General features: G+C 31.6%; 1 protein-coding gene across 4 annotated transcripts in view; it reads left to right on the forward strand.

Annotated features, from left to right (window-relative positions):
• Positions 1-27,324, forward strand: part of LOC134716380 (pseudouridylate synthase 1 homolog) — a 37,932-nt gene that overhangs the window by 7,988 nt on the left and 2,620 nt on the right. The window contains exons 1-17 of one of the 4 annotated variants that reach the window (XM_063579354.1): positions 7,898-7,948; positions 10,248-10,386; positions 11,576-11,638; positions 13,426-13,517; positions 14,559-14,652; positions 16,402-16,470; positions 16,992-17,061; positions 17,577-17,677; positions 18,667-18,694; positions 19,185-19,263; positions 21,939-21,984; positions 22,319-22,412; positions 23,629-23,699; positions 24,928-24,972; positions 25,926-26,000; positions 26,239-26,309; positions 26,501-26,615. In XM_063579354.1, coding sequence (XP_063435424.1) covers positions 10,297-10,386; positions 11,576-11,638; positions 13,426-13,517; positions 14,559-14,652; positions 16,402-16,470; positions 16,992-17,061; positions 17,577-17,677; positions 18,667-18,694; positions 19,185-19,263; positions 21,939-21,984; positions 22,319-22,412; positions 23,629-23,699; positions 24,928-24,972; positions 25,926-26,000; positions 26,239-26,309; positions 26,501-26,615 — 1,203 coding nt within the window. In that variant the 5' untranslated portion in view covers positions 7,898-7,948; positions 10,248-10,296. Of the gene's footprint in view, positions 1-7,897; positions 8,002-10,247; positions 10,387-11,575; positions 11,639-13,425; positions 13,518-14,558; positions 14,653-16,401; positions 16,471-16,991; positions 17,062-17,576; positions 17,678-18,666; positions 18,695-19,184; positions 19,264-21,938; positions 21,985-22,318; positions 22,413-23,628; positions 23,700-24,927; positions 24,973-25,925; positions 26,001-26,238; positions 26,310-26,500; positions 26,616-26,861; positions 26,977-27,324 lie in introns of those variants that run through there. The other 3 variants (XM_063579351.1, XM_063579352.1, XM_063579353.1) reach the window with 3 other exon arrangements.

A 27,324-nucleotide genomic window follows, 5' to 3' on the forward strand; every position in this document is an offset into this window, starting at 1 on the left:
TGACTTTAGGTCCTATATTCTAAATAGGATACACACAATAAATATATTGTAATCTCGTGTACAGATATAAAATAAATGATTGTTTGAAAATTTATTCGTTATTTATTATTTGAAGTGAAACTAAAAAATAGGAAGATATCTTTTTCTTTTTATTATTTAACTCTTACATAAGATTTTGTATTAATCTTTTAATTTCGCAAGAGGTATGTAATAAATGTCTCTGATATCACCCAATTCTATTGTTTTCACCAATTTGACATGTGATAGTTAACGTCTAAAGTGTCGACACCTTCTGTATATTCAGTAGTCAAATTAGTTTGAATATTTTAATTGATTAATGGCTACCGTAAGATTTTTGTTTAATGGGAATACATGACACGAATACCCGACGCTCATGGGAATTGAAAATTAAATGTTCTGCCAGAGACCTATAATACCCGACGCTCATGGGAAAATTAAAAATGTTCTGCCAGAGACCTATAATACCCGACGCTCATGGGAAAATTAAATGTTCTGCCAGAGACCTATAATACCCGACGCTCATGGGAAAATTAAATGTTCTGCCAGAGACCTATAATACCCGACGCTCATGGGAAAATTAAATGTTCTGCCAGAGACCTATAATACCCGACGCTCATGGGAAAATTAAATGTTCTGCCAGAGACCTATAATACCCGACGCTCATGGGAATTGAAAATTAAATGTTCTGCCAGAGACCTATAATACCCGACGCTCATGGGAATTGAAAATTAAATGTTCTGCCAGAGACCTATAATACCCGACGCTCATGGGAATTGAAAATTAAATGTTCTGCCAGAGACCTATAATAATAGTATTACAGATTCAATATTTTATTAGAGTCTCACCACTTGCAATACATATAATACAATCATCATAATATATACATTGAATAAAACAGTAATTTTATAAATTAAAATATTACATGTCTCTGGTTCTGCCAAGTAAACTTGTTTTTTAAATAATATTTTAAAGCCTTTTTTTGTTTTAAAACTAAGATAATTTTTTGTGACTTAATATGGGAAATTTGATTTTTTTTTGCTAAATTAGAAAGGAATACAAAATTTACAAAATATAAGACTTTCTAAATGACATCTAGCCTCAAACTTGGACTATAGGATTAATGTATAAATCCCAACTCAAATCCATATTAATGAAAATTGATCTGTTCATAAATCTCTGTTCAAATAGTCCTAGTCCTTATTTAACAAAATTGTCCAAAAGCTGTGAATTATCGTATTTGTACGACAGATCCAGAACAAATAATCAAGAAGATGATCCGCCGTAAATTGTTTCAATATATATTATTAGACACTTGTGTTGAACTTCATAATTCTTAACCGTTCCCTTTGATATAATATATTATATGTCTCTGCCTTTGAGAATGAAATACGTTTGGTAAAAATGTAAAGGCTATATGAACCCTGTACTGTGGTCAAAGCTATATAGACTGAATGTTGCAGTAAAATGATTAAGATAAGATATAGAATTATAGAATATACTACGTTAAATACTATTGAACAGTCATTTTTCAGAATGTTTTAATGTTGACATTGGTGTTTAACAAGGATGTTCATCTTCGCCTCTGCTATATAATTTCTATATAACTGACATTGTTTCGTTCTTTTATTTTGATATAAATAATAAATACTTGCAGTTCACCTTATGCTGATGATATGTTTATTCTAGCTACCGTATGTATAAAGAAAACTATGCATTTGAATATTATTTAAAAAATTTAGATGATAGAAGTATTATTACATTATGTAGATTGAGAACAGGAAGTCATAGATTTCCTATTGAGACTGGTAGATGGCAAAACGTTGCAAGAGAAAATAGAAAATGCTTACTTTGTAATTCTGGGGACATCGGAGATGAATTTCATTATATTTTTATGTGTTCTGTATTCAATGATGATCGTAAACAGTTTTTGAGAAAAAAATATAGAAATCAACCAAATGCATTGAAATTTAATGAACTGATGAATAGTAAAAATCTTTCTGATCTTAATAACTTGTGCAAATATATAAGACTTGTAAATATTCATTTAGGCTCTCCTGTGTAATTCATGTACTTGATATCATTTGGTTTAATATGTATATCGTAATATATGATATGTACCTCCTCTTGCTTTCGTATAATTTTGTATGTTTGTACATATGAACTATGTAATTTTTGTGTGTATCTCTATACCATTGTAATTTGGTTTGTTGAGAAATAAAGATATATAGCTAATGTTGAATAGAATATTATAAACTTTGTTAAAACCAATTTATAAATGTTGCATACTATATTTTGCATTTTTAAACACCTTATTTTTTTTTTTATTTTTGTTAAAAAGTTTTATGAAGTGATAAAATAAAATAAAAAAAAAAAAAATAATTAGTTTATTATAGTGTCACATATTTGATCAGACAATATATATATACAACAATTCATAATACAAACAAAGATCAAATATCCAGCCTTAGAATAGACTTACGAGACACTTTAAAACACAACAGACAACTGTACATTTATATAAAAAATAAAATGAGCATTTCTTTATAAAATTCAAAAATAATTAAAATAAGCACAGGCTATAGCTGTTTTGTAATTAGGTTCACCGGTAATTGACTCTTACCTTACCTCATAAGACAGTCATCACAAAATATCCTGAACCATAGGTCATTTCAAATTTCAAAGCCTTCAGCTTGACCGAATGAGAAATATTGAGTTTAAACCAAGTTTGGCGGGTCAAGACATGACAGTTTTTGGTATAGACATAGGCCTGCCAATTGATATTTTATCGTGTGTTTTTCTATGTTGTGAAGTTATGCTATTGTTTCAGAAAAAGGGAGAAGGTTTGGATCCGTTAAAATTTTAATCCCGTTGCAAATGTTTGCACCAGTCCTAAGTCAGGAATCTGATGTACAGTAGTTGTCGTTTGTTTTTGTAATTAATATATGTTTCTCGTTTCTCGTTTCTCGTTTCGTTTTTTTATATAGATTAGACCGTTGGTTTTGCCATTGGAATGGTTACACGTCTAGTAATTTTGGGGCCCTTTATAGCTTGTTGTTCGGTGTGAGCCAATGCTCCGTGTTGAAGGCCGTATAATAACCTATAATGGTTTACTTTTTTAAAATTGTTATTTGGATGGAGAGTTGTCTCATTGGCACTCACACCACATCTTCCTATATCTATATAACACGGACATGGAAAAAGAAAAGAAAAGAAAAGAAAATTGAAAACTAAAGCATGAGAAAAACAAATTCCCTTTAGTTTAAACAATATTTATTCAGATAAATCACGTTAAACGATATTATACAAATGAAATAATATTAAGGATTCAGAAACAAGCAATTTGCTTTAACAAATATGAAAAGGTCGTAGTACTGTTGACCATTTAAGTACATTGTCTTCTATTATAGAAACAAGAAAACTTTGTAAACAATCAACATATTTGGCATTCATTGACTTCAAAAAAGCTTACGATTGGATAAAAAGGTGTACTCGATTTTGGCCATATTTATATTTGTTTTAACCAATATCTACATTTATAAACTTGTTTTAAGTAAATCAATGCTAGCACTGCATGCAATAATCCTATATCTATCAGTCATCAAATTGCCAAATATGAGAGTACAAGGATAAAGGCTGTGGATTTTCTATAAAAATCGTGATTTATTGGCCACAAAGTCCTCTTTTTCAATTAAATGCAATGGAACAGTAAAAAAATAATGCTTTGCATCAAGTTTCCTCTTGGAATATGTACAAATATAATATCTCTATTATTCATTATATCTGTTGTTTTAATACAATTGAGGTTTGAAAAATTCGTACAAAAATGGCTACAGAAGGGTACTTAAACCTTAAAATCACTTTATTCTCTTTATAACAATGCACAGACTTGTGTTAAAAATGATAAAGTTAGCATGTTGATATACGCAGATGATCTTGATTTTATCACTGAGAATGAGGGTGATTTACAAAAAATATTAGATGTTTTGAATATATGGTGTTGTACTAATGACCTTACTGTTAACTTAGAAAAATCTAAAATAGTACATTTTAGAACACGTACAGTCTGTATCTAGATCAAATTTTTCATTTTTGTTTAATGGTAACAATTTAGATATTGTTTCCCAATACACATATTTAGGTTTAGAGTTTACTTAGCATTAAGCTATGATAATATGGCAAAAGCAGTTGCTAAAGCCGCCAGTAGATCGTTGGGTCTGTTAATATCTAAATGTAAAGCTTATGGTGGATTTCAATATTGTACATTTACAAAATTATTTGATACACTTGTATGGTCTGTAATAGATTATGGTGTCTCTATATGCTGATATGGGGAACACGTGATTTTTCATGTATAAATAGTATTAAAAATAGAGCCATGCGTTTCAGTTTCATGGGTGTAGGAAAATACACGCCTAATATGTCTTTGTATGCTGACATGGGCTGGATGCCATGTAAAATCAAACAGTGGACTAGTGTTTTTAGAAACTGGACACGTTTTAATAAAATGAATGATGATAGAGTAAATAAAAAAGTGTTTATATGGGGTAACACATGTAAAAAAGTAAAAAAAAATGGCATTTTAGAGTAAAAAATAAGTTTAAAGAACTTGATATGGAATATTCTTCTACTTCTACTATGTAATGACCGCCTTCAACACGTTGAAGTTTACGTCACTTGTACTGCGCATTGCTTTGTGAAGACATATATACAGTGAAATATACAAATTTGTGATAATAAACAAAACAAAAATTTTTACATAGTGGTAGTGCATATTTTTAATTTATTATTTTTAAAATATTAAGATAAAACTATTTACACATGATGAATTTATGGGCTGTAGGTGTAGTTTGAGACGGCTACTTTGAACGACTCTATAGAGTCGCTCATAACAATACTCAGGGGAAGGCTGTTCCAGATTTTAATTGTGCGTGGGAAAAATGATTGTTGTCTTATTTGTGTTCTGCAGGATGGAATTTGGTATGAGAGTGTGTGCATGTTCCTGGACTGTCTGAGCGGTTGAATTAATCTGTCTGTTTTTGTGATTGCAATGAGATGATATGTGATTTTATAGAACATGACCAGTCGTGCATCTGTTCTCCTGTTAGCAAGGTCTCTCCATTTCAAATGATCTAGCATGTCACTAACGCTTGAGGTGTTTCTGTGTCGGTTAGTGACATATCTAGCAGCCCTTCTTTGTACCTTTTCTATTTTGTTAATATCCTCAGTAAAGTAAGGGTCCCAAACTGAACAGGCATATTCTAGTGATGGTCTGACTAAGGATTTATATGCCTGTTCCTTTACTGAGGTGGAACTGATGTTAAGATTCCTTCGAAGAAAACCTAGTGTGCTGTTGGCTTTATTGCAGATGTTGTTTATGTGACTGTGCCATTTGAGGTCTGATTGAATTGTCACACCTAGGTATTTCGCCTTATCGACATGTTCAAGAATGTGGCCATGTAAAGTGTAATTATAAATGAATGGATTTTTATTTCGGCTGATGGACATGACATTACACTTGTCAGGATGAAAAGCCATTTTCCATGTATTTTCCCAAATGCCTAGTGTGTTGAGGTCTTTTTGAAGGGTTTCGCAATCACTGTTTGATTTTATTACCAGATATGCAATGGTGTCATCTGCAAATAGGCGTATGGTGGAATTTAGCCCAACTGGTATGTCGTTAATATAAAATAAAAACAGACTTGGGCCCAGAACAGATCCTTGAGGCACTCCGGACTTTACAGGGACATAGCCTGAAGTCTCACCCTCTAGAATGACTGCTTGGGTACGACATGATAAGAAGCCCTGTATCCATGCATTTGTTTTCCCCTGTATCCCATAATAGTTTAATTTGTGTGTTAACAAGTTATGACTGACTTTATCAAAAGCTTTGGAGAAATCCATTATAAGTACATCTGTTTATTTTGAGTTTTCCAGATTTTTAGTGACATCATCTACAAATTCCAAAAGTTGAGTTTCACAAGATCTGTTTTTTCGAAAGCCGTGTTGTAGGGGATACAGGATGTTATGTTTGTCTGCGTGTGTCATGATTGCGCTAACTACAACATGTTCCATAAGTTTACAACATATACATGTCAAAGAAATAGGTCTATAATTCTCTGGATTATATTTGGAACCTTTCTTATAGATGGGTGAAACATGTGCAGTACGCCAGTCAGTAGGGACTTCGCCAGTGTCTAATGATTTTTGGTATATAAGGCATAGTATTGGTGAGATTGCATGTGCTAACTCCCTACGGAGACGTGGCTTAAGTTCGTCTGGTCCACTTGCCTTGGATGGATTTAAATTTAGAAGTAATTTTGAGATACCTTGGATGGTGATATTTATGTCAGGCATGGTAGGGTACGCTGTTTTCTGTTGCATGTATTGATTGTTTTCAAATTCAGTAGCAGTGATTTTGTTTGGTTCTGAGAAAACTGATTGAAACTGCCTGTTGAGTGCATCAGATTTTTGTTTGGTGTCAGTAATAAGTTTCCCGTTCTGCTTAAGTGATGTTATGCCACTGTAGTCAGTTTTTTTGCTTTTAATATATGACCAAAATTTTTTTCATGTTGGAAAATTTGTTTTCATCTGGTTTTGGTGTTACAATATTTTCAATGTATTGCCAGTATGATTGTCTGAGTTGTTTTTGTACCTGATGTTTAATTTGCTTATACTTATTTCTCATGTTGTCATTTCCAGACTTTTTCATCTTTTTATAGAGTCTGTCTCTCTTTTTCATTAATTTTCTTGTTTCAAACGTTACCCATGGGGTTTTATTTTTTGTAGTTAGCTTTTTGTGTGGAATATGCTCACTGACTAGTTCATTGAGTTTTGTTTTGAATTCTAGCCACAGTTCATCAACAGTGTGTGTATTAACCTTTTCCTGTATAGTATGTTGTAAGTTAATTACTTCTTTTTTCATTGTTTCCCAATTTGCCTTGTTGTAAATTGGCACATTTCTTGGTGTTTGTTTTAGTTTAGATGGTGTTAGTTTGAATTCTAAAAAGACAATGTCATGGTCTGAGATTCCCGGCATGATTTCAATTCGTGGGACCTGGTTTGGTAAGTTTGTTATCATGAGATCTAATATATTGTCCTTTCTTGTTGGATTTTCAATTAATTGTACCAAGCCTGTGTCATCCAAAGTATTTCCAAAATCATAATGTATATTTTGGTGGGTTGATTTTGGTTTAAGTATTTTGTTTTTCCAATCCCACCCTGGAAGATTAAAATCTCCTCCAATTAATATAGCTGCATTTTTTATTTGAGTAGCTCTCCTAACTGATGTGTAATGGTGCTATTATTTTGAACAAGGATTTAGTTAAGAATATTTAAAATGTAGGTTTTGAAAAATTTAAGGAAGAATGTTATGACAAGATTATGTCAGATGATAAAAATAAATTACGTACATATAGAATGTTTAAAAATGTATATGGCGTAAAAAATTATTTAATTTTTAATATACCAGGTATAGATACAGGAGTGCTTTAAATAGCAAAAGGAGAAGGTCCGGTAAGGACCGATTTTGGCCTCAAATTTCAGGTTCATTTGACGAAAGATTTTGACCACTTTTTAAACACTTAAGTGTCTATTTCATTTGATTCAATTAGTTTTGTAATATAATTTCATAGCAATTAAAGAGGGTCTGGATTTGGGGGGGGGGGGGGGGGGGGGTGTCTGTTATTCTGTAAATATTTAATTTCCACACCTTTTTTTTCTCTAATCTTCATTTTTTTGCCCGTTATTCTCTAATCTTCATTTATTAAGGGCATTATTCTTTAATCATTTTAGCCCATCCAAACCCACATTAAAACATGACAAAATTGATGAAAACTCGGAATTTAGTTTTTGCTAAGCCGGTTTACATTTTTCTTTTTACTTTCTAGTGATAGTCTTCACTGTGTTTATAAAATACATCAATTGAAAGGTAAATTAAAAGATTCGAAAGTACACCGACACTTTTTTTGGTCGAAGAAAAACGTGAGTTTTGTAATATTAAATATGAGTATGCAATGTTTCAAAGACAGCACAGTCCCCCCAAAAATGAACATATCACGACCTATCCTCCTCAATGGAATAAAATCTAGAACAAATATTTATCGTAAAAGTGTTTTTTTTTTTTTCATGAATTGTTTTCTCGTTAAAGATTGTGTAAATTGTTTTTTTCGGGGCACTTTTTAGCTGACTATGCGGTATGGGCTTTGCTCATTGTTGAAGGCCGTACGATGACTTGTAGCTGTTAATTTCTGTGTCATTTGGTCTCTTGTGGAGAGTAATCTCATTATCAATCATACCTCATTTTTTTTATATTCAACACTGTTTGGTGATGAGAAGCTTGCTGAAGTTGCTGTTTAAAACAATTTTACCCTGTTTTTCATTTAACATGTGTGCTACAATTAGTCCAGTCAAACTAAGATTTAACCTCAAACTAATTGCAACAGAAAATGTTTTAGTTCTAATCTATAGCATTATGCCCTTTATAAACACAGAAAAAAGTCCCATAAAATCTAACTTGAGGAAAACTCAAAATCAGCATTTTTAATTTCCTATGGAAATTAACATTGGAAGGGGAGATAACTCTTGCAATAATGAGTCTTTTTTGGTCAGTTTTTGTTCGTTCTTCTTGAAATTTATGTAAAGTATAATACTTTGATGGGGTTATAAGTTTTTATTTGACTAAATTATATAATCTTCTGCTCATGAAATGTACAAAACCAAAGTGTTATGGATAGTTTTATTTTTTTCGTGCATTTTTCATTAAAGAAATTGCAAATTTGAAGCTATGAGACCATTTCAAAAAAATAATGCTAAAATTTGGTATTGTTCATATATGTATATTATATTTTTTCAGCAACTTACTTATCTAAATGAACTTTAAACCATAAAAAGAAGAATACATGCTTATTTATTTTTATTAAAATTGAGATTCTTTACCTTGACATGTTGAAAAATTCAATAAATGGTCAACTAATGAATTACGAAATCTAGATTATAATTTGATAAAAGATATGAAAACACCTTTAGAGTTGTTTGTTATACTCTAAAGAACGCTAAAAAATCAAGAATCAATACATTCTGATGAATAGAAGAGGTAAAGTTAAAATTTTGTATCAATTTTTATTGATATTTCTGCCTTTTTTGCAAGAGTTATCTCCCTTTTCAATGCAAATCTCCATAGGAATTTTAAATGGTGATGTTTTTGGTCTTCCTCAAGTTATATTTTATGGGACTTTTTTCTGTGTATATTTGGGGTATCATGCTAAAGATTAAAACTTAAAAATCTTCTGTTGCAATTACTTTCGGGTTAGGGTCAAATTTATGCTAGATTGACTGGACTAAATATTGTACATCTGGTCCTAAGGTTAAAGTTGATACAATTTGTCTCTTATGCTTGCTTGTCTTATTACATGTATTGTACATAAAATACCGCTGGATTGACAACAAAGCTTTAGTGAACTGCAAGTTTATTATGCCGACTAACTTGCAGTTCACTAAAGCGATGTTGTCAATCCAGCGGTATTTTTTTAATTTTTTTATTGACAACCCTGCATACCATTGGGTATCCTCTTTAGTGACTCTACCTTCACTTCACCACTAAGGCGTTGGTTCAGCAGCTTTTTATTTTTTATTATGTATTGTACATGTACATTGTATGTTCTGTCTTTTACATAAAGATCCCATTTCAAAAGTTGGAAAGAGCTGAAATTGAGATAGCGGACAGTCAGCATGTTTGTAACTTCAACAGAGATCTTCAATTAACGGGGATAGGAAATAAAGTGATCCACAGCAATAGACATCCAAGTTTGTCTGTCACATGTTCACCGGAAAAAACTTGTCAATTATGCTCACCTTTATGACGTCATTTACCAGATTGAGGGGATTGCCTGTATCCCTGCACTATAAATGTTCATCAAGCTTCTAAGTGATTATCATTGTACAGGATAAACTAGAAATAATGTTTGTTCTGTAGGTACTTAATCACAATTCCCTAATGACAACAGTGCTGAAAGACAATTACAGAATTCAATTTGCCGAATTATTCGTGCAATATAGCTTTATAGTTTTCCAACCACTTGCACAATATTGGAACGGAAGTGGTGACAGCCCTAAATGCATGAATGATGTTATTAACTAAAAAAAAGGTTATTGACAGAAATGCATCGAACTCGAAAGTTGTCTAAATATCGTAATTAATTTATTTTTTAATTTTATCTTATTTTTTTCAGAGTAAATAAAATTAGTTCTTAATCAGTTGTCGTCATTAATGCAGGACATATGTTGAGGAAGGTTTTACAAAGGATAACACAAGTGATAAAATCTGTTAAAATGACTGATATTTCACCCAGTAGTGCAGCTGTTCAGCAGGTAATTCATATATATTATGTAATTTGGAAATTATGATTTTATGGCATAAAAACTGTTACAATTATGACAATTATTGTTTGCAATCATGATTTATACATAACTGTATTGCATTTGAAGCTTTAAGGACGTCCATTGGTAGCTTTACTGTCGCAAATTTATTTTACCTGGCGTAGCGGGGACAGGTAAACAGGTATTTGCAAACAGTAAAATTACCGATGGACGTCAGCAAAGCTTCTAATACAATACAGTTACCTTAATTTTAATGCAAATCAAATTCACAATTAAATTTCAATCATTATTTCAGTGTAAAATCTTTATTAAAGAAAATTCTGTGAAAAGCTGTTATCTTCTTTGGTCCCTACACTAGGTGATGTCATAGGTATGCTTGCGGCGTCAAACATCTGGCTTCTGTGCCGCTTCTAAATGTAATAAAATTTGATAAAAAGAAGATTTTTAGGTGCAAAATGTGAGTTTTTTGGCTTATTATTGTAGAAAATACATTCTGCAATTCAAAATGTCGGCTTCCTTAGTTACAGACAAGAAGATAGAGAATTTTACGCTTACTGTCATCTAATCAGAACCATTGATACAAAATAATTGCATTAGAATTTCAATTATATCAATACACATGCACAGGAAATACAAGCATGAACAGAGAAGAGATTGCATGATTGAATGTGAACATTTGAAATGCTGGTGTACTGGTAAAACCGTATTTGAAAATGACCAAAAACATGATCAATTTGTTTTTTTATTCAAACTTTTTTAATGCAAAAGAGGATCAACATATGTGAACAGTTTTATTGCATTGAATGAATTATAAATAGTTTATACATTTTTGTTCCAAAGTCTGAATTCATAGGACTCAAGAAGGGTTGTTTACATGCTATATTAAGCAGGTCACCTGGTCACTTTTGAATTAATTTTATGGTAGATTTTTTAGTATGGTAAAACATTTTTAAAGGTCACAGGTCACAGGTTGTTTTAAATGAGATGTCTGGTCTCAACGTCCTCCTCCAATACCCAAAGGTTTCTGGTTGGATTTAACCATGTTGGAGCCATATTCATACTACATGTAGTTGTTTCTATGTACAACATGTACAAATAATACTGCATACTTGTATATTTCTCACAAGCAAATATATGTAATAACTTTATATGTTTATCTGATTGTTTTTATTTCCTATAGGATGACAAAGGAAACAAGAGGCCCTTAAATGAGGAACTTTCTGAGCAGCAGAAAAAACAGAAGGTAAATAGTTTGTATATTTCAATGTGAGAAAAAAGATACCAAAGAGATATATGTCAACTCATATGATGAAAAACAAAAGATATCAAAGAGATATGTCAACTCATATGATGAAAAAAACCTCATGTGCCACATGGACAAATGCCATCGCAAAAAAACCCCACCCAAAAAACAATAAAAAGACTAACAACAGCACACAAATCACAACAACGAAAACTAATAAACTGAGAAACATTAACCCCACGAAAACAGGGGTTATCTCAGGTGCCCTTGAAGGGCAAACAGATCCTGCTCCACGTGTGTTCATGTATTTAGAAGACAATAACAATCAAAACCAAGGAGTAAACAAAGAATCATAATGTGGTGATGAAAGAATCATTATGTGGTGATGAAAGAATCATTATGTGGTGATGAAAGAATCATTATGTGGTGATGAAAGAATCATTATGTGGTGATGAAAGAATCATTATGTGGTGATGAAAGAATCATTATGTGGTGTTGAAAGAATCATTATGTGGTGATGAAAGAATCATTATGTGGTGATGAAAGAATCATTATGTGGTGATGAAAGAATCATTATGTGGTGATGAAAGAATCATTATGTGGTGATGAAAGAATCATTATGTGGTGATGAAAGAATCATAATGTGGTGATGAAAGAATCATAATGTGGTGATGAAAGAATCATAATGTGGTGATGAAAGAATCATTATGTGGTGATGAAAGTATCATTATCAGCTTATGTATATAACAATGAGAAATGATAAAACTATCAGTTACTTTAGATTACACTAGCTTTATATTTAAATTGGAAAATACAAACTTTGATGTACTTGGTGGTAAATGGAATGTTAGAATACCAGAAACTGTTGTGTCTCTCTATGATAAAGGTTTGACATATTTCCTTCCCCTCAGGTTTCCAATAGATAATAACATTTTTTCTTTGACTATTTGTTACAATGTATCTGGCCCAATATCTACCATTGCTGTTTAAATATTCAGTAGCATTAAAATCTTGAAGCAGCATACCTGTAGTTTTGGTGCTTTGAATAAATCAATTTTTGTATGTCTAAATTACACTGATCATATTCATTTTGCTTTTTTTGCACAGTCTGACTAAGACTTGTGCTATTTTTAATTAACTAAAAATATATAATTTGCGACTGGAGATAAAAGAAATAGACTTTATACTATTCGAATTATTTCGGTTCTTTACATACAGCTAATGATACAACTTGTTATGAATGTTATAACATAACAATGCATTTTGATTGGTTCTTTTATAAACTTGTGATTTAAAGAATTTTAAGTTTTTCATTCTGCCCTCGATAGCCGAAAACTTATGTTGTGTTTTCCGTTAAATAAATACTATTATTCCACTGCATGTTGATTTTGATGGTGAAATCAACATTTGATTGGTTGAAACTATCACACGTGACAACACAAAACTTCATATTCCCCTCTGAACATCATATTCCCCTCTGTAGATCGGGACCTCGAGAAAACAAACGTATACAAATTAATATAGTATACTCAGTAAGTAAACGAAGCATAGGCAGTGGAATAAAACATTCATTTCCCTAAGCTTCGAGAGATATGAAGATTTGTTCACCCTCGAAAAAATCACATTTCCCTCGGGCAAAGCCCTCGTGAAAGATGAATATTCTTGGGTGAACAAATCGTCATATCTCCCTCAGGAACGGGAAATAAATGTATAATATTGATACAAAGTATAAACTTTGAGTTAGTCTATCACTTATTGCTGTATATTTATAATGATCTTATATTTAGACTGAATCCGGTGAACAGCCCAAAAAACTCCAGAAAAGAAAGATTGCTATGTTAATAGGATATAATGGTAAAGGCTATCATGGAATTCAAATGTAAGTGAAGTTAATTACATTCATGACAGTGATGATGACACTGAGGGTTTGTAAATATGACAAGGTAGTTTTTTTTATTGAAGTTGAAGTCAAATCAACTTGAAACTTAGTACACATGTTCCTTACGATATGATCTTTCTAATTGTAGAGCCAAATTAGATCTTTGAACCCAAATTTTACGGTCCACTGAACATAGAAAACGAAAGTGTGAGTTTCAGGTTAAAGTTTTTAGTCAAGGTAGTTTTTGATGAAAATGAAGTATAATCAACTTGAAACTTAGTACACATTTTACTGATGGTATGATCTTTGTAATTTTAATGCCAAATTAGATTTTTTACCCAATTTCACGGTCCATTGAACATGGAAAATGATAGTGCCAGTGGGGCATCCATGTACTTCGGACACATTCTTGTTTCATCATATTTAAAGATATTGACTGATATTTTTATGTAGATTACACCATGACAAGTTATAGATCAAGTTAGAATTTTTTAACCAGTAAATTGCAATACTCACAGAATGCTTGTTATGATAAATTTATAAACCTATTGTAGAACAATATTACCGGTAATATAAAACATAAAAATGCATGTTATCATTATTATGATGTTCTGACACCCTGTCTTAATTTTGTACATTAATTTATTTTTTCCCCACAATTTTCAAATATCTGTACTTGGCAAATTAGTGTCCATTTTGTTTTACAAAACTAACAGTCAGGACATTTGTTTGCCATCCCTGTCTAGTTGTGTTGTCCATACCAGGGTTACTATATGTGTCCTTTGAAGGATGAAAACTAGATGCTTTATTTGGATTAGAATAACAAATGTATGAAGTACATGTAATAAAAATTTATGGTCTTTATATTAAAGATCTGGCTGTTTCATATTAGATTAGCATATCCTTGCAGCCATAAATAAACATAAGAATTAGATATGCATTACAGAGGAATATGTAAAGACTTTTGAGGGTGGTTTTGAAAGTGGCTAATAGAGTACTTTTGAAATATAAAACCATATAACTTGGTGTAATATTTTTCAGCAACAAAGAAGTAAACACAATAGAAAATGAGATACTAAAAGCATTGGTAAAAACTCAGTGTATACCACAAGAGCATGCAGATGTTCCACAGAAGGTAATGTTTAGGCAAAACACTTAACATATATGGGGGTAGGAGGGGTCCTGATCTCAAAATCCCACGCTTAAAAATATGAAATCCTGAGGTCCTGAATTTAAAACAAATTAAATCCTGACATCCCATATTTGAAAAAAGAAATCCCTTATCCCAAATCTCGAAAACACCTGATAACAACTCCATGAAAAAGGTCCTGCCCCCCTAATATATGTATTGCTGGTTTCAGATATTATTTTCTATAATTGTATGTTAATTGAGTTTCTGATGTTTCATGTACATGATGTATAACTTTATCAATGGTTTCAGCAATCTTGAGTTAAGATCATTATGTAGAGAAAAAGCTATAAACATTAAAATCAATAAAACTATTCATGACCATCTCAGTGGTATAGAATAGGGACAGTCAAACTCATAAAATAAACTGACAACGGCATGGCTAAAAATAGAAAAGACAAACAGACAAACAATAGTTCACATAACAAAACATAGAATTTTAGAATGTATAATTTAATTTAAATGGTTAAAAGTATTACAAATAAGTTGTGGCATAGGTTTCACTAATTTAACAAATAAAGTCCATTTGAGTTAACTCCCTTTGAACAGAGAACCAAGGCACAAATAAACAACCAATTACTCAAAAGATGAACAATAAAAAATCAATTCCTCGAAACATAGAAAACATATAAAACTCTATATACAGATATTTTTAGGTTCAAGCTGATCAGGATTAATACAATTTTGTACATGTACTAAAAAAACAGTGGTATTTGAAAAATAAATAAATTGTTCTTTCTTTAAATTTTTTAGAATTTAGACAAGACCATGAAGACCATATCAATACTTTTATTTATCGCTATTTTGTGCATTTTTCCTTTGATTTTTTTGGGTGATAATTTTCATATCATGCTACTCGCTTGAGATGGAAAATTATCGCTAGAAACTAAGCATACACATGGTGATTTTAACGAAATTGACATGATATTGACAATGTCGTCATAGGTAAAATAGCCATAAAAAGATTATCATTGTTCATCTCAACCTGATTGCCTTTCTTGCTTTAGCTGTCCTGGCTCAAGTGAGAATTTCAATCTCGTTGAGATGATCACCGATAATCTATAAATAATCCAAATTAAATTGAATTGATATGACACAAAAAAAGTTAATATGTAGATACGGTAGTCCAGAAATAAAAAAGAAGACATTTATGATATCTGAATAATATGATGTTGTATACCAGTAACATGTATAATTGCTATTGAGACAACTATAGATTTAAGATATACAATTTACACTTTGCTACATATAACCTTGTGTTGACCTTTTGCTCAGATCGGAGTGAAGAGGATAAGTAAAAGTAAGTACATATAACCAGGAGATGACAAAATTTGAAACATCCCATGATACGAAATAAATTTAAAAGGCTGATTTAGGCAATAACAATACATGAAACACAGTTATAATATACAGTATCCAACTACAAACAATATGACCACTGGACCACAGACTCTTAGATTGGGACAGGCAAGTACAGAATGTAGCAGAGTTGAACATGATAGCAAGTGCTTACAGCTTCCCCTTAATGTGACAGTGGTGTAACAGAAAAGCACTAGAACAAACTGTAAAAAATCATTCTATCTTTTCATTTCAGCACTAAGCATATGAAAAAAATAGCAAAAAGAACCAATTGTAATAGTAATGCAGTTCTGGTTCAATCTCATTTCAACTAATTAATAAACCTGTATGTTTTAGATGAGTTTCCAACGTGCATGTAGAACAGACAAAGGTGTTTCTGCGGCTCAGAATCTATTGTCACTGAAGATAAGTATTAATCACATACTATATATATATACTAATGGTGCAGAGAGAGGTGGCCTAATATCTGTGAGTAGCTATACACCTTCTCTTATAAACATGAGCCAGCCAGACTACTTCGTTGATTAGTCTATATATGGGCAATTGAGGATTTTTCAAAATTTATGTAATTATTTATTTCAATAATCTACAACCAGTTATAATACAGAATTACAGCAGGTTGCATTGAGTGTGTAAGATAAGGTAATATTTTTGGTTAGCTTTCTTGTAATCTGAACTGTGAAGTCATTATGAGAATAGGTAAACTACCCTCCTTTAGGAGTAGACTAGGCTGACAAAAAACAGTCTATCTGTCTGTTGGACTAGACTTACCAAAGATATCAACTTTACTTTCACACTCAAATGCAATGAGCTGTTATGAATACATGTGCTTTCATTACATATTGAATCAGAACTTTATTATAAAAGTTTGACTTTATACGTCAGTAAATTAAATGCTGTTTAATTGGATGTTATTGTTTTATTACGTGATAATAGATATAGAGAACTTATTGGAGAAGATCAACAGTTATTTACCTGAGCAGATTCGAGTATTTGGTAGGTATGATAATATAAATAATAACCTACCTTAAAACTTTGTCATTTGTTTGGTATAAGTTTAATGAATCTGATCATTTCTAATAAGCAAAACTCTTTTCGAACTGTCTAAAGTTGTCTTATCTGCTTATACCTATACTTCACCAACATTTCTTGGTTCCTTGATCTTTAAATTTGAAAAGTGGGTCACTGACTTATTTTTGCTTCCATAGATAATTATGTATAAAAAAGAAGATGTGGTATGATTACCAATGAGAAAACTTTTCACAAGAGACCAAATGACACAGAAGTTAAAACAACGATAGGTCATCATACTTCCTTCAACAATGACCAAAGCCCATACCATATAGTCAGCTATTAAAGGCCACAAAATACAATGTAAATCAATTCAAACAAAAACACTAACAGCCTAATTTATTAACAAGAAATGACTGAAAACAAATATGATATAACATGTATAAGATTAAGTTATGAATGAACATGTAGGTATAAATGTTTAAACATTATGATTGCAGGATATAGAAGAACTACTGGTGGATTTGACTGTAAGAATTACTGTGATAACCGTACATACATGTATATCTGTCCGACATATGCATTTGCTCCACTAGAAAATGTAAGTTTTTATACAGCCGCAAAAATTGAAAATGTTTTGGTCGTATATTGGTACATGTATGACGTCGCACTCTAACTTTAATGAGTAAAAAGAAATCTATGAAATTTAAACACAAGGTTTATGACCATAAAAGGAAGATTGGGATTGATTTTGGAAGTTAAGGTCCCAACAGTTTAGGAATTAGGGGTAAAAAAGGGCCCATAAAAGCATTTTTCTTGGTTTTCACACAAGTATAAGTAAACAGAAATCTATGAAATTTACATAAGGTTTATGACCACAAATGAAAGGTTGGGATCGATTTTGGGAGTTTTGGTCCCAACATTTTATGAATTAGGGGCCAAAAAGGTCCAAAATTAAACATTGTTTGATTTCATCAAAAATGAATTATTGGGGTTCTTTGATATGCCGAATCTAACCATGTATTTAGATTCTTAATATTTGGTCCTGTTTTCAAATTGGTCTTCATTAAGGCCCAAAGTGTCCAAAATTAAACTAAGTTTGATTTTAACAAAAATTGAATTCTTGGGGTTCTTTGATATGCTGAATCTAAACATGTACTTAGATTTTTGTTTATGGGCCCAGTTTTCAAGTTGGTCCAAATCGGGGTCCAAAATTATACTTTGTTTTGATTTCAACAAAAATTGAATATATGGGGTTCTTTGATATGCTGAATCTAACCATGTATTTATATTTTTAATATTTGGGCCAGGTTATCAAATTGGTCCACATTGAGGTCTAAAGGGTGTAAAATTGAACATTATTTGATTTCATAAAAAATTGAATTCTTTGGGTTCTATGACATGCTGAATCTAACTCTAAAGTCAAAATGTGGAGGAAAATTTGAACCCGAGTATGACAGAACATGCCAATAATTTTAAGACATACTCAAGCCTTTTACCAATGATACTGTTTAGGAATGCATTGATTACCTTACTAAAATATAAATATAAGTGAAAAATACAACTGAAAAAATACTACTTCTGTTATAGATTGTTACTGATGAATACAGAATGACTGGTAAGTAACTATAGCTTATACTGAAACAATTATGAAATAGAAAGAAAAACAAATTCTTTTAAAATGACTTCAAACCAGCAAAAACTAGTTTCCAAAAATCAAAAACAATGAATATATAGAGTGAAGAAAATGTCAATTTAAAAATATACATGCCCTTAATCAATTTGATTTGTTGTGTGTTTGCTTTTTCACTTTTAGTTTATATCTGAAAAGTCTTTATTCAAATTAGAAAAAAATCGTATCATGAAAGATAAATGTGCTTCAAGGATAGTTCGACTACGAGTAGAAAAAAGTACAATTTATCACATCTTGTGACAGAAAGAGTTAATATTATAAAACAGATTCTCCTTTTAATTTAAAAGTACTAAACTATTTCAAGCCCCCACAGTAGCATAAGTAGCCAAGTTTGACTCTTTTCTATACGTCCATCCATTCTTCCGTCCATACTTCTGTCTGTACTTATTATGTAGACTATTTACTTTATTTACAGATGATGTTGTAGAACATGTTAACAAAATGTTAGCAAGATTTATAGGAACACACAGATTTCACAACTATACTTCAAAAATGTAAGATATGAAATGTTACTTTAACAATTGAATGAATAGATGAATAAATGCGATAACATAAGTATTTTAGCATGATGTCTTTCAAAGGCTTTAAGTACACATCCGTGGTAAAATATAAATATATTGCCAGGGCTCTTCCAATCCTACTCCCACGTCATATTCTATTTCATGAATGATGTATCCGACATCAAAGAACAATGACGTAAGAATTTAAGCATTTTACTGTAACATACACGCTTGTGAAACCAAAAATTATCACAACAAGGAAACGTAAACAAATGAAATTAAAATGTGGTATAAGCCAATTTTTTTTATACATATAAAACATGATTTAAATTCATCCAAAACTATCTATAGTAAATACGTTATTGTTAATAGTTTAAGCATGTCACTAATTCAGTTTGCTCTGTTCTTTTACGCCAATTTAATAGTGCGTTTATTTATGTGAATGGCAATTGTATGCCTCCACTTAAAGCACTTCGATCCAAAAGAATTGCCCTGTTTGTCTTAATAGAATCAAAATAATTCATTGGGGCTTGAATATATCCTGATTTTACCATGGCTTGTCACTTTATGCCGATATTTTACCCCTTGCTATCGCTCAGGGTAAAATATTTGCCATAAAGGGCCAACCCGTGGTAAAATCACGATATATTGAAGCACCCATGAATTATTTTTTTATTCAATTTCTTTGAAATATTACACAATTTGAAAGCTTTTTTAATGAAAAAGGTTGTCATAATTAAATCCAGAACATGTAAATGAACTAAAATTAAAAAAACATGCAAGACTCCTGACATGGAACAGGCACAAAAATGTGGTGGGGTTAATAATGTTTTGTGCGATATCAACCCTACCCTATACTTCTAGCTAATATAGAAAAAAGAAACAATAGCAATAGAATCATTAAAATTCAGTTTAAAAGAACATTTCTATTCTGTGTTTTTGTTAGATATATTTCTTTTTGTATCCTTCTGATGAATTAAGCCTTTTTCAACGGAATTTTATAGTTCATTCTTCTGTTGTACTGTTACATGTCAGTTCTAGGTTAGGGGGAATGTTGGGGTCCCCCTAACATGTTTAACCCCGCCACATTTTGTATGTATGTGCCTGTCCTAAGTCAGGAGCCTGTTATTCAGTGGTTGCCATTTGTTGATGTGTTACATATTTGTTTTTCTTTCATTTTTTAGCTCACCTGGCCCGAAGGGCCAAATGAGCTTTTCCCATCACTTTGCATCCGTTGTTCCGTCATCTGTCGTCATCCATCATCGTCCATCGTCGTTAACTTTTACAAAAATCTTCTCCTCTGAAACCACTGGGCCAAATTAAACCAAACTTGGCCACAACTTTGGGTATCTAGTTTAAAAAATGTGTGGTGTGACCTGGCCAACCATCCAAGATGGCCGCCATGGCTAAAAATAGAACATAGGGGTAAAATGCAGATTTTTTGGCTTATAACTTAAAAACCAAAGCATTTAGAGCAAATTTGACATGGAGTAAAATTGTTAAACAGATCATTTTCCATCTGGCCTGAAATTTCAGATGAATCGGAAAACCTCGTTGTTGGGTTGCTGCCCCCTGAATAAGTAATTTTAAGGAAATTTTGCTGTTTTTGGTTATTATCTTGAATATTATTATAGATAGAGATAAACTGTAAATAGCAATAATGTTCAGCAAAGTATGATTTACAAATAAGTCAACATGACTGAAATGATCAGTTGACCCTTTTAGGAGTTATTGCCCTTTATAGGCAATTTTTAACCATTTTATGTAAATCTTTGTAATCTTTTACAAAAATCTTCTTCTCTGAAACTACTGGGCCAAATGAATCTAAACTTGGCCACAATCATCTTTGGGGTATGCAGTTTGAAAAATGTAAAATTGTTTATCAGGTGAAGATCTATCTGCCCTGAAATTTTCAGATGAATCGGACAACCTGTTGTTGGGTTGCTGCCACTAAATTAGTAATTTTAAGGAAATTTTGCTGTTTTTGGTTATTATCTTGAATATTTTTATAGATAGAGATAAAATGTAAACAGCAATAATGTTCTGCAAAGTAAGATTTACAAATAAGTCAGCATGACTGAAATGGTCAATAGATCCCCTAAGGAGTTATTGCCCTTTATAGTGAATTTTTAACAATTTTTCGTAAATTTTTACTAACATTTTCCATTAAAACTACTGGGCCAAGTTCATTATAGATAGAGATTATTGTAAGCAGCAAGAATGTTCAGTAAAGTAAGATGTTCAAACACATTACTATCACCAAAACACAATTTTGTCATGAATCCAACTGTGTCCTTTGTTTAATATTCACATAGACTAAGGTGAGCGACAGGAGCCTCTAGTTGTACAAAATAAGACCTAGTTTTTTGGTTTGTATTGTTTCAAATTTGTCATTTCGAAGCCTTTCATAAATAACTTTGCCGTATGTTGAAGGCCATATAGTGACCTATACGTACGGTGACGTATAGTTGTTAATGTCTGTGTCATTTTGGTCTATTGTGGATATTTGTCTCATTGGCAATCATACCACATCTTTTTTATATAGCTTTTAATTTCTTTGTCATTTGGTCTCTTGTATACTGTTAATAAAGGACTGTATGAATAACTTAAAACCTTTATTATGTCCATGAATGATTTAATTTTTTGTATTATAACTTTTAACTTTCCAGAGATGCCAAAGAAGCACGTGCTAAAAGATATATTATATCATTCACTGTAAGTTATTATACATTAAACTACAATACTTGATTTGCAGTTCTTTTCCTCAATGCCTTATACACTATGATAAATGATTAAATTTATTTATATAGATGTAAAAAATATATACATGGTTTATATCTCTTGTTTAAACAATTTGTTATAACTAAAAACTTTGGTTCCATTTATTTTCCTGAGATTTAATTTTCGTTGATTGAGATGAACTCTTCATACAAGCCTGCATCTCTGTTTCATTTATAATACATGAACAATATCTACCAAAGAATAGAATATAGTCTTTATTGGAAATTATGTTAAATAAGAGGCAAGAAATGTTATATTTATTTTTCAGTGTGGCAAACCCTTCATCAGAGATGGCTGTGAGTTTTGTGTAATCACCGTCAGAGGTCAAAGTTTCATGTTACATCATATACGTAAAATGATAGGTAAGTTACAAAAGGTCGTAAACATGCATGATACCCAAGGTTAACCTTTATCACAAATTTATAAATGAATATCAAAAGACAATTTTTCTGAACTAAAAGACATGAAAAGTATTAGAATTGCATATGGGGATGGCTAATGTCAGAGATGTCATCGATATATATATTCCACCACTACAACAAGTGTGCATCGATGCTTCTCCACCTGAGACAGTTAAATTTGATATTCATTGCATGAGGCTTGCCGAATCATACACTTTAAAACACATATCAAGTTTGAATTAGGTAGGCCTCATTTTTACTGTAGATGAGTTATGCCCCTTTACAAACAGAAAAATTGCTGACATTTTTGTTTCCATTCTATCACTTTGGTAAGCCACAACAAAATGTTATTTATCACGTTTACTGTTCTTGAGTTATGTCCCTTTATAACATTGTATGCAAGCAGGAGCATCATCTCATGGACACATTTCCCATTAAAGCATTTATTTCACAATCCGTTATAAAGTATGGAAAATAGTGAAAAAATTAGAGAAAGTATTAATATGTTTTTGTAAGTGAATTGCTTGGTAGGTTCTCTATGGTCTAGGTAAATACAGATTCTACCACATCAACTTGATTTACCTATAGAGGAAGACAATTGTAAGTGAATTGCTTGGTAGGTTCTCTATGGTCTAGGTAAATACAGATTCTACCACATCAACTTGATTTACCTATAGAGGAAGACAATTGTAAGTGAATTGCTTGGTAGGTTCTCTATGGTCTAGGTAAATACAGATTCTACCACATCAACTTGATTTACCTATAGAGGAAGACAATTGTAAGTGAATTGCTTGGTAGGTTCTCTATGGTCTAGGTAAATACAGATTCTACCACATCAACTTGATTTACCTATAGAGGAAGACAATTGTAAGTGAATTGCTTGGTAGGTTCTCTATGGTCTAGGTAAATACAGATTCTACCACATCAACTTGATTTACCTATAGAGGAAGACAATTGTAAGTGAATTGCTTGGTAGGTTCTCTATGGTCTAGGTAAATACAGATTCTACCACATCAACTTGATTTACCTATAGAGGAAGACAATTTTCTATTTCCATATCCAACAGAATTAGATATTTGGTCTGTATAAAGAAAGTTTACCAAGAGATTTATTTATATGGACTATTTTTTTCTCTCTGTCATTTATTTTTTCTTTAATTGACCATATTTGATTACAGGTATAACAATAGCTATAGTGCGAGGTAACTGTGGAGAAGATGTTATAGATAAGTCATGGAAACCAGAACGGGTTAGTATTTCTATTTTTTTTTAATGAATATGTAATATGAAATTAGATAGAGAAATATATCTGTTCATTGTACAATTCTGTTATGTTATAAGAGGGGCGTGAAGAGGGTATCTGCACGGAAAAAACACAAAATAAAATTGCCAATTGAACAATTTTTTTTTTTACCAATTTCATGAAACAGGGTGAAAACAAACCTTTTTCATGGCCGCAAGTGAAATAAAAATGGCAAAACATGTATGAAAATAACCCTTTACCACCCTCTTATAATTAGATTTGGAGACTTGTTTTCAACAAAGTAGAAATATGTCTGTTAATTGTATTTGTATGAATATACAATGTTCAACCAAGATAGAGCTGTAGTAGAAAGTCATGACATGAGAAATAGCGATCCTATGTTGTTACTGTGATTTTTAGAAATGTTTAACCTTGTCAAACCTTCATTGAATCTACTTAAACTTAGGCAGGATTTTCATGATCTAAAGACGTATCTAGAGCAAAAATTTTAAAATGTTTTTTAATTTTTCAGTGTAATAATGATAAAAGGACTTACTTTTTGCAGTTTACATTGAGATAAGTCTACGGTTAAGTTTTGGCATGTGTCGAAAAGAATGACATTTATTTTTATGCAATTAACATAACACTTTCCCTTTAGAAGTTAAACAACCAACCATCATCGTCACACTGACAGCAGTTACAAATTTTCAATACGAAGGCTCTTTAAAATTTGATATATATGGAATAAACAATTTTGGACCATATAAAAAAGAAGATGTGGTATGATTGCCAATGAGACAACTATCCACAAAAGACCAAAATGACACAAAAATTAACAATTATAGGTAACCGTACGGTCTTCAACAATGAGCAAAGCCCATACCTCATATAGTCAGCTATAAAAGGCCCAGATAAGACAATGTAAAACAATTCACGCGAGAAAACTAACGGCCTTATTTAAGTAAAAAAATGAACTAAAACCAATTTGTAACATATAAACAAACAACAACCACTGAATTACAGGCTACTGACTTGGGACAGGCACATACATAAATAATGTGGCGGGGTTAAACATGTTAGCGGGATCCCAACCCTCCCCTAACCTGGGATATTTGCTTTTGCAACTGGTGATTTATAAAACAAATTTCAAAAATCATTATTGATTTAATGTGTCATTTTTTCACTGAAGTATAACTACAGAATTTGCCATCATGTATATACATTTATTTTACAGGTAGATATTCCAAAGGCTCCAGGACAGGGTCTCTGTCTAGAACAGGTAATTATTAAAACAAAACCACTAATCTACATATTACATTTAAACTTGAGTACATGGAATGAAAGCTATATCAATCAATTTACAACTTTGTTGTACAAATATAAGACTGATTTAACATCAATCTAATTAAAAACCGATCTCTCATCGCTTCTGTTTTCTGATATGTTGCGTGGGAGATCTAAGGAAACCCGCTTTGAGGTCACATGTGAGTGAACTAGAAGTTATGAATTTATAATGACATGCTAATGAGTTGACGACCTATTCATAAGCCAATCAAAAAAGATTATGAATTATTTTGACTGATGATTTTGTCGTTTATAACATGAGTTACATACATCCCTTTACCTTACGATAAACTTTCAAGATCGTGGAAGACTTAATTTCATTGGTCGAAAAAGACACACCTACGAGGTCACTCACATGTGAATTCAAAGCGGGGTTTCGTTAGATCTCCTACACGACATATCAGAAAACAGGAGCGATGAGAGATCGGTTTTTAATTAGATTGATTTAACATCATAATGGATACTCACTGTAATATTTTCTTTAGAATATATGTAGTAATTTTATGCCCTCGTCTTAGTGGAGGGGGCATTAAGTTTTACCATTCCCTGCTGTACGTTCACAGGTACGTTCATACGTCTGTATGTCCCAAAATTGGTTTCCATTCTCTAACTTGAGTTTGACTTTACCAAATGTTATGAAACTTATACACAATGATTATGATGCATACATGATTCATTATTATTCCTTAGATACCAATTTTTTCGTTGGTTTCATAGATAAGGTGAATCAGAAATTAAATTTTCTAAAGGTTTATATGAACAGATAGGCAAAAAGTTTTCCTCAAACAACGAAAGTAAATGAATTGGCAGTAATTAAGTTTTTTAACCAAATGAAATGAATTTGTTGATAAATAACCAGTAATGTAAATAATTGTCTTCACTTTTCAGCCTCATTATGACAATTACAACAAGAAGTATGGTACTGATGGCATACATGCATCATTGGACTGGGTAGAGGAGCAGGTAAGTTTTTATTTATATCTTTACATCCTTACTGAATGGGCATTTCAAATATTGTTTTATTTACACAATATCTATAATGGATAATATTCCAAGAAGGTTTTTGTTGCAATCTACCACCAGGCATTGGATACAAGCTTCTTCACTAAGGTTCTCTTCAAAACGTTGACATGAATGTTACAAAATATTGTATGCATAAGTATTGTGTGTTATTTAAATGACATATTCTTTTATTTGACAGGATGAAATTAACAAGTTTAAGGAAGAGTATATCTATTCTGATATCATGAAGACAGAAAAAGATGAAAAGATGTATCCTTATTTATGATGTTGTACTCGCACAGGTTCATGACAATCAACTAGTTACTTGTGGATAGATGTGTAATTTGCTTATTTTTTAATGGAAAGATTTAAAAGAATTAATCAAACTCACAAAAAAGCATGTTATATACACTACAAATAATATTTCTGTAAAACAATATATTTGACCTTGACTCGCTAAGTATGATGGAATGGCTTGGTACATTACAACACCATGCATTTGATTTTGTCAATGATAAAGATGATAGAGACAGTAGATTTGACAAAAAACGCTTCTTGGATCAATGCAAGCGAGATGTGAGTAGATTAACCATTAATTTTATAGAATCTTTACAACAAGAATCTGTCTAAGGTATGATATTTGACCTAGAATTTGTAAAGCATACATCTGTTGTATTTGACCTAGACTTTGTAAAGCATACATCTGTTGTATTTGACCTAGACTTTGTAAAGCATGCATTTGTTGTATTTGACCTAGACTTTGTAAAGCATACATTATATTCAACCGTCACTTTTCATTTTATTTGACCTTGACTAAACAAGTATGATGGAATGGCTTGGTAACCTTCAGCATCATGTGTTTGATGTTGTTGATGACAAAGAAGAAAGAGCCAGTAGATATGCAAAACAAAATTACTTGAAAAAATGCAAGGAAGATGTAAGTAAATAGTAGTCAATGACCACAGGTAGATAGTAAATCTAATGCAACATTGTTTGTAACGTTCATTTTGATTGGATAATGTTGACAATTTTCATAGCTTCAATTCACAATTGATGCAATTAAAATGTACACGCAAGTGCAGACAACATTTCACAGATTTGTATGATTTGTCTTTTTTCATATAATGTTATCATGTAGTCATCGTTGTCTGCATTGACACATTTAGTTCTCTGGATCCGACTCCCAATAGTTTAGGAATTAGGGGCCAAAATGGGGCCAAAAATAAGCATTTTTGTAGTTTTTAAACAATAACTTGTGTTTAAGTGTATGAATCTCTCTGATATT

This window comes from Mytilus trossulus, chromosome 4, assembly GCF_036588685.1.
Source record: "Mytilus trossulus isolate FHL-02 chromosome 4, PNRI_Mtr1.1.1.hap1, whole genome shotgun sequence".
Classification (NCBI taxonomy): Eukaryota; Metazoa; Mollusca; class Bivalvia; order Mytilida; family Mytilidae; genus Mytilus; species Mytilus trossulus.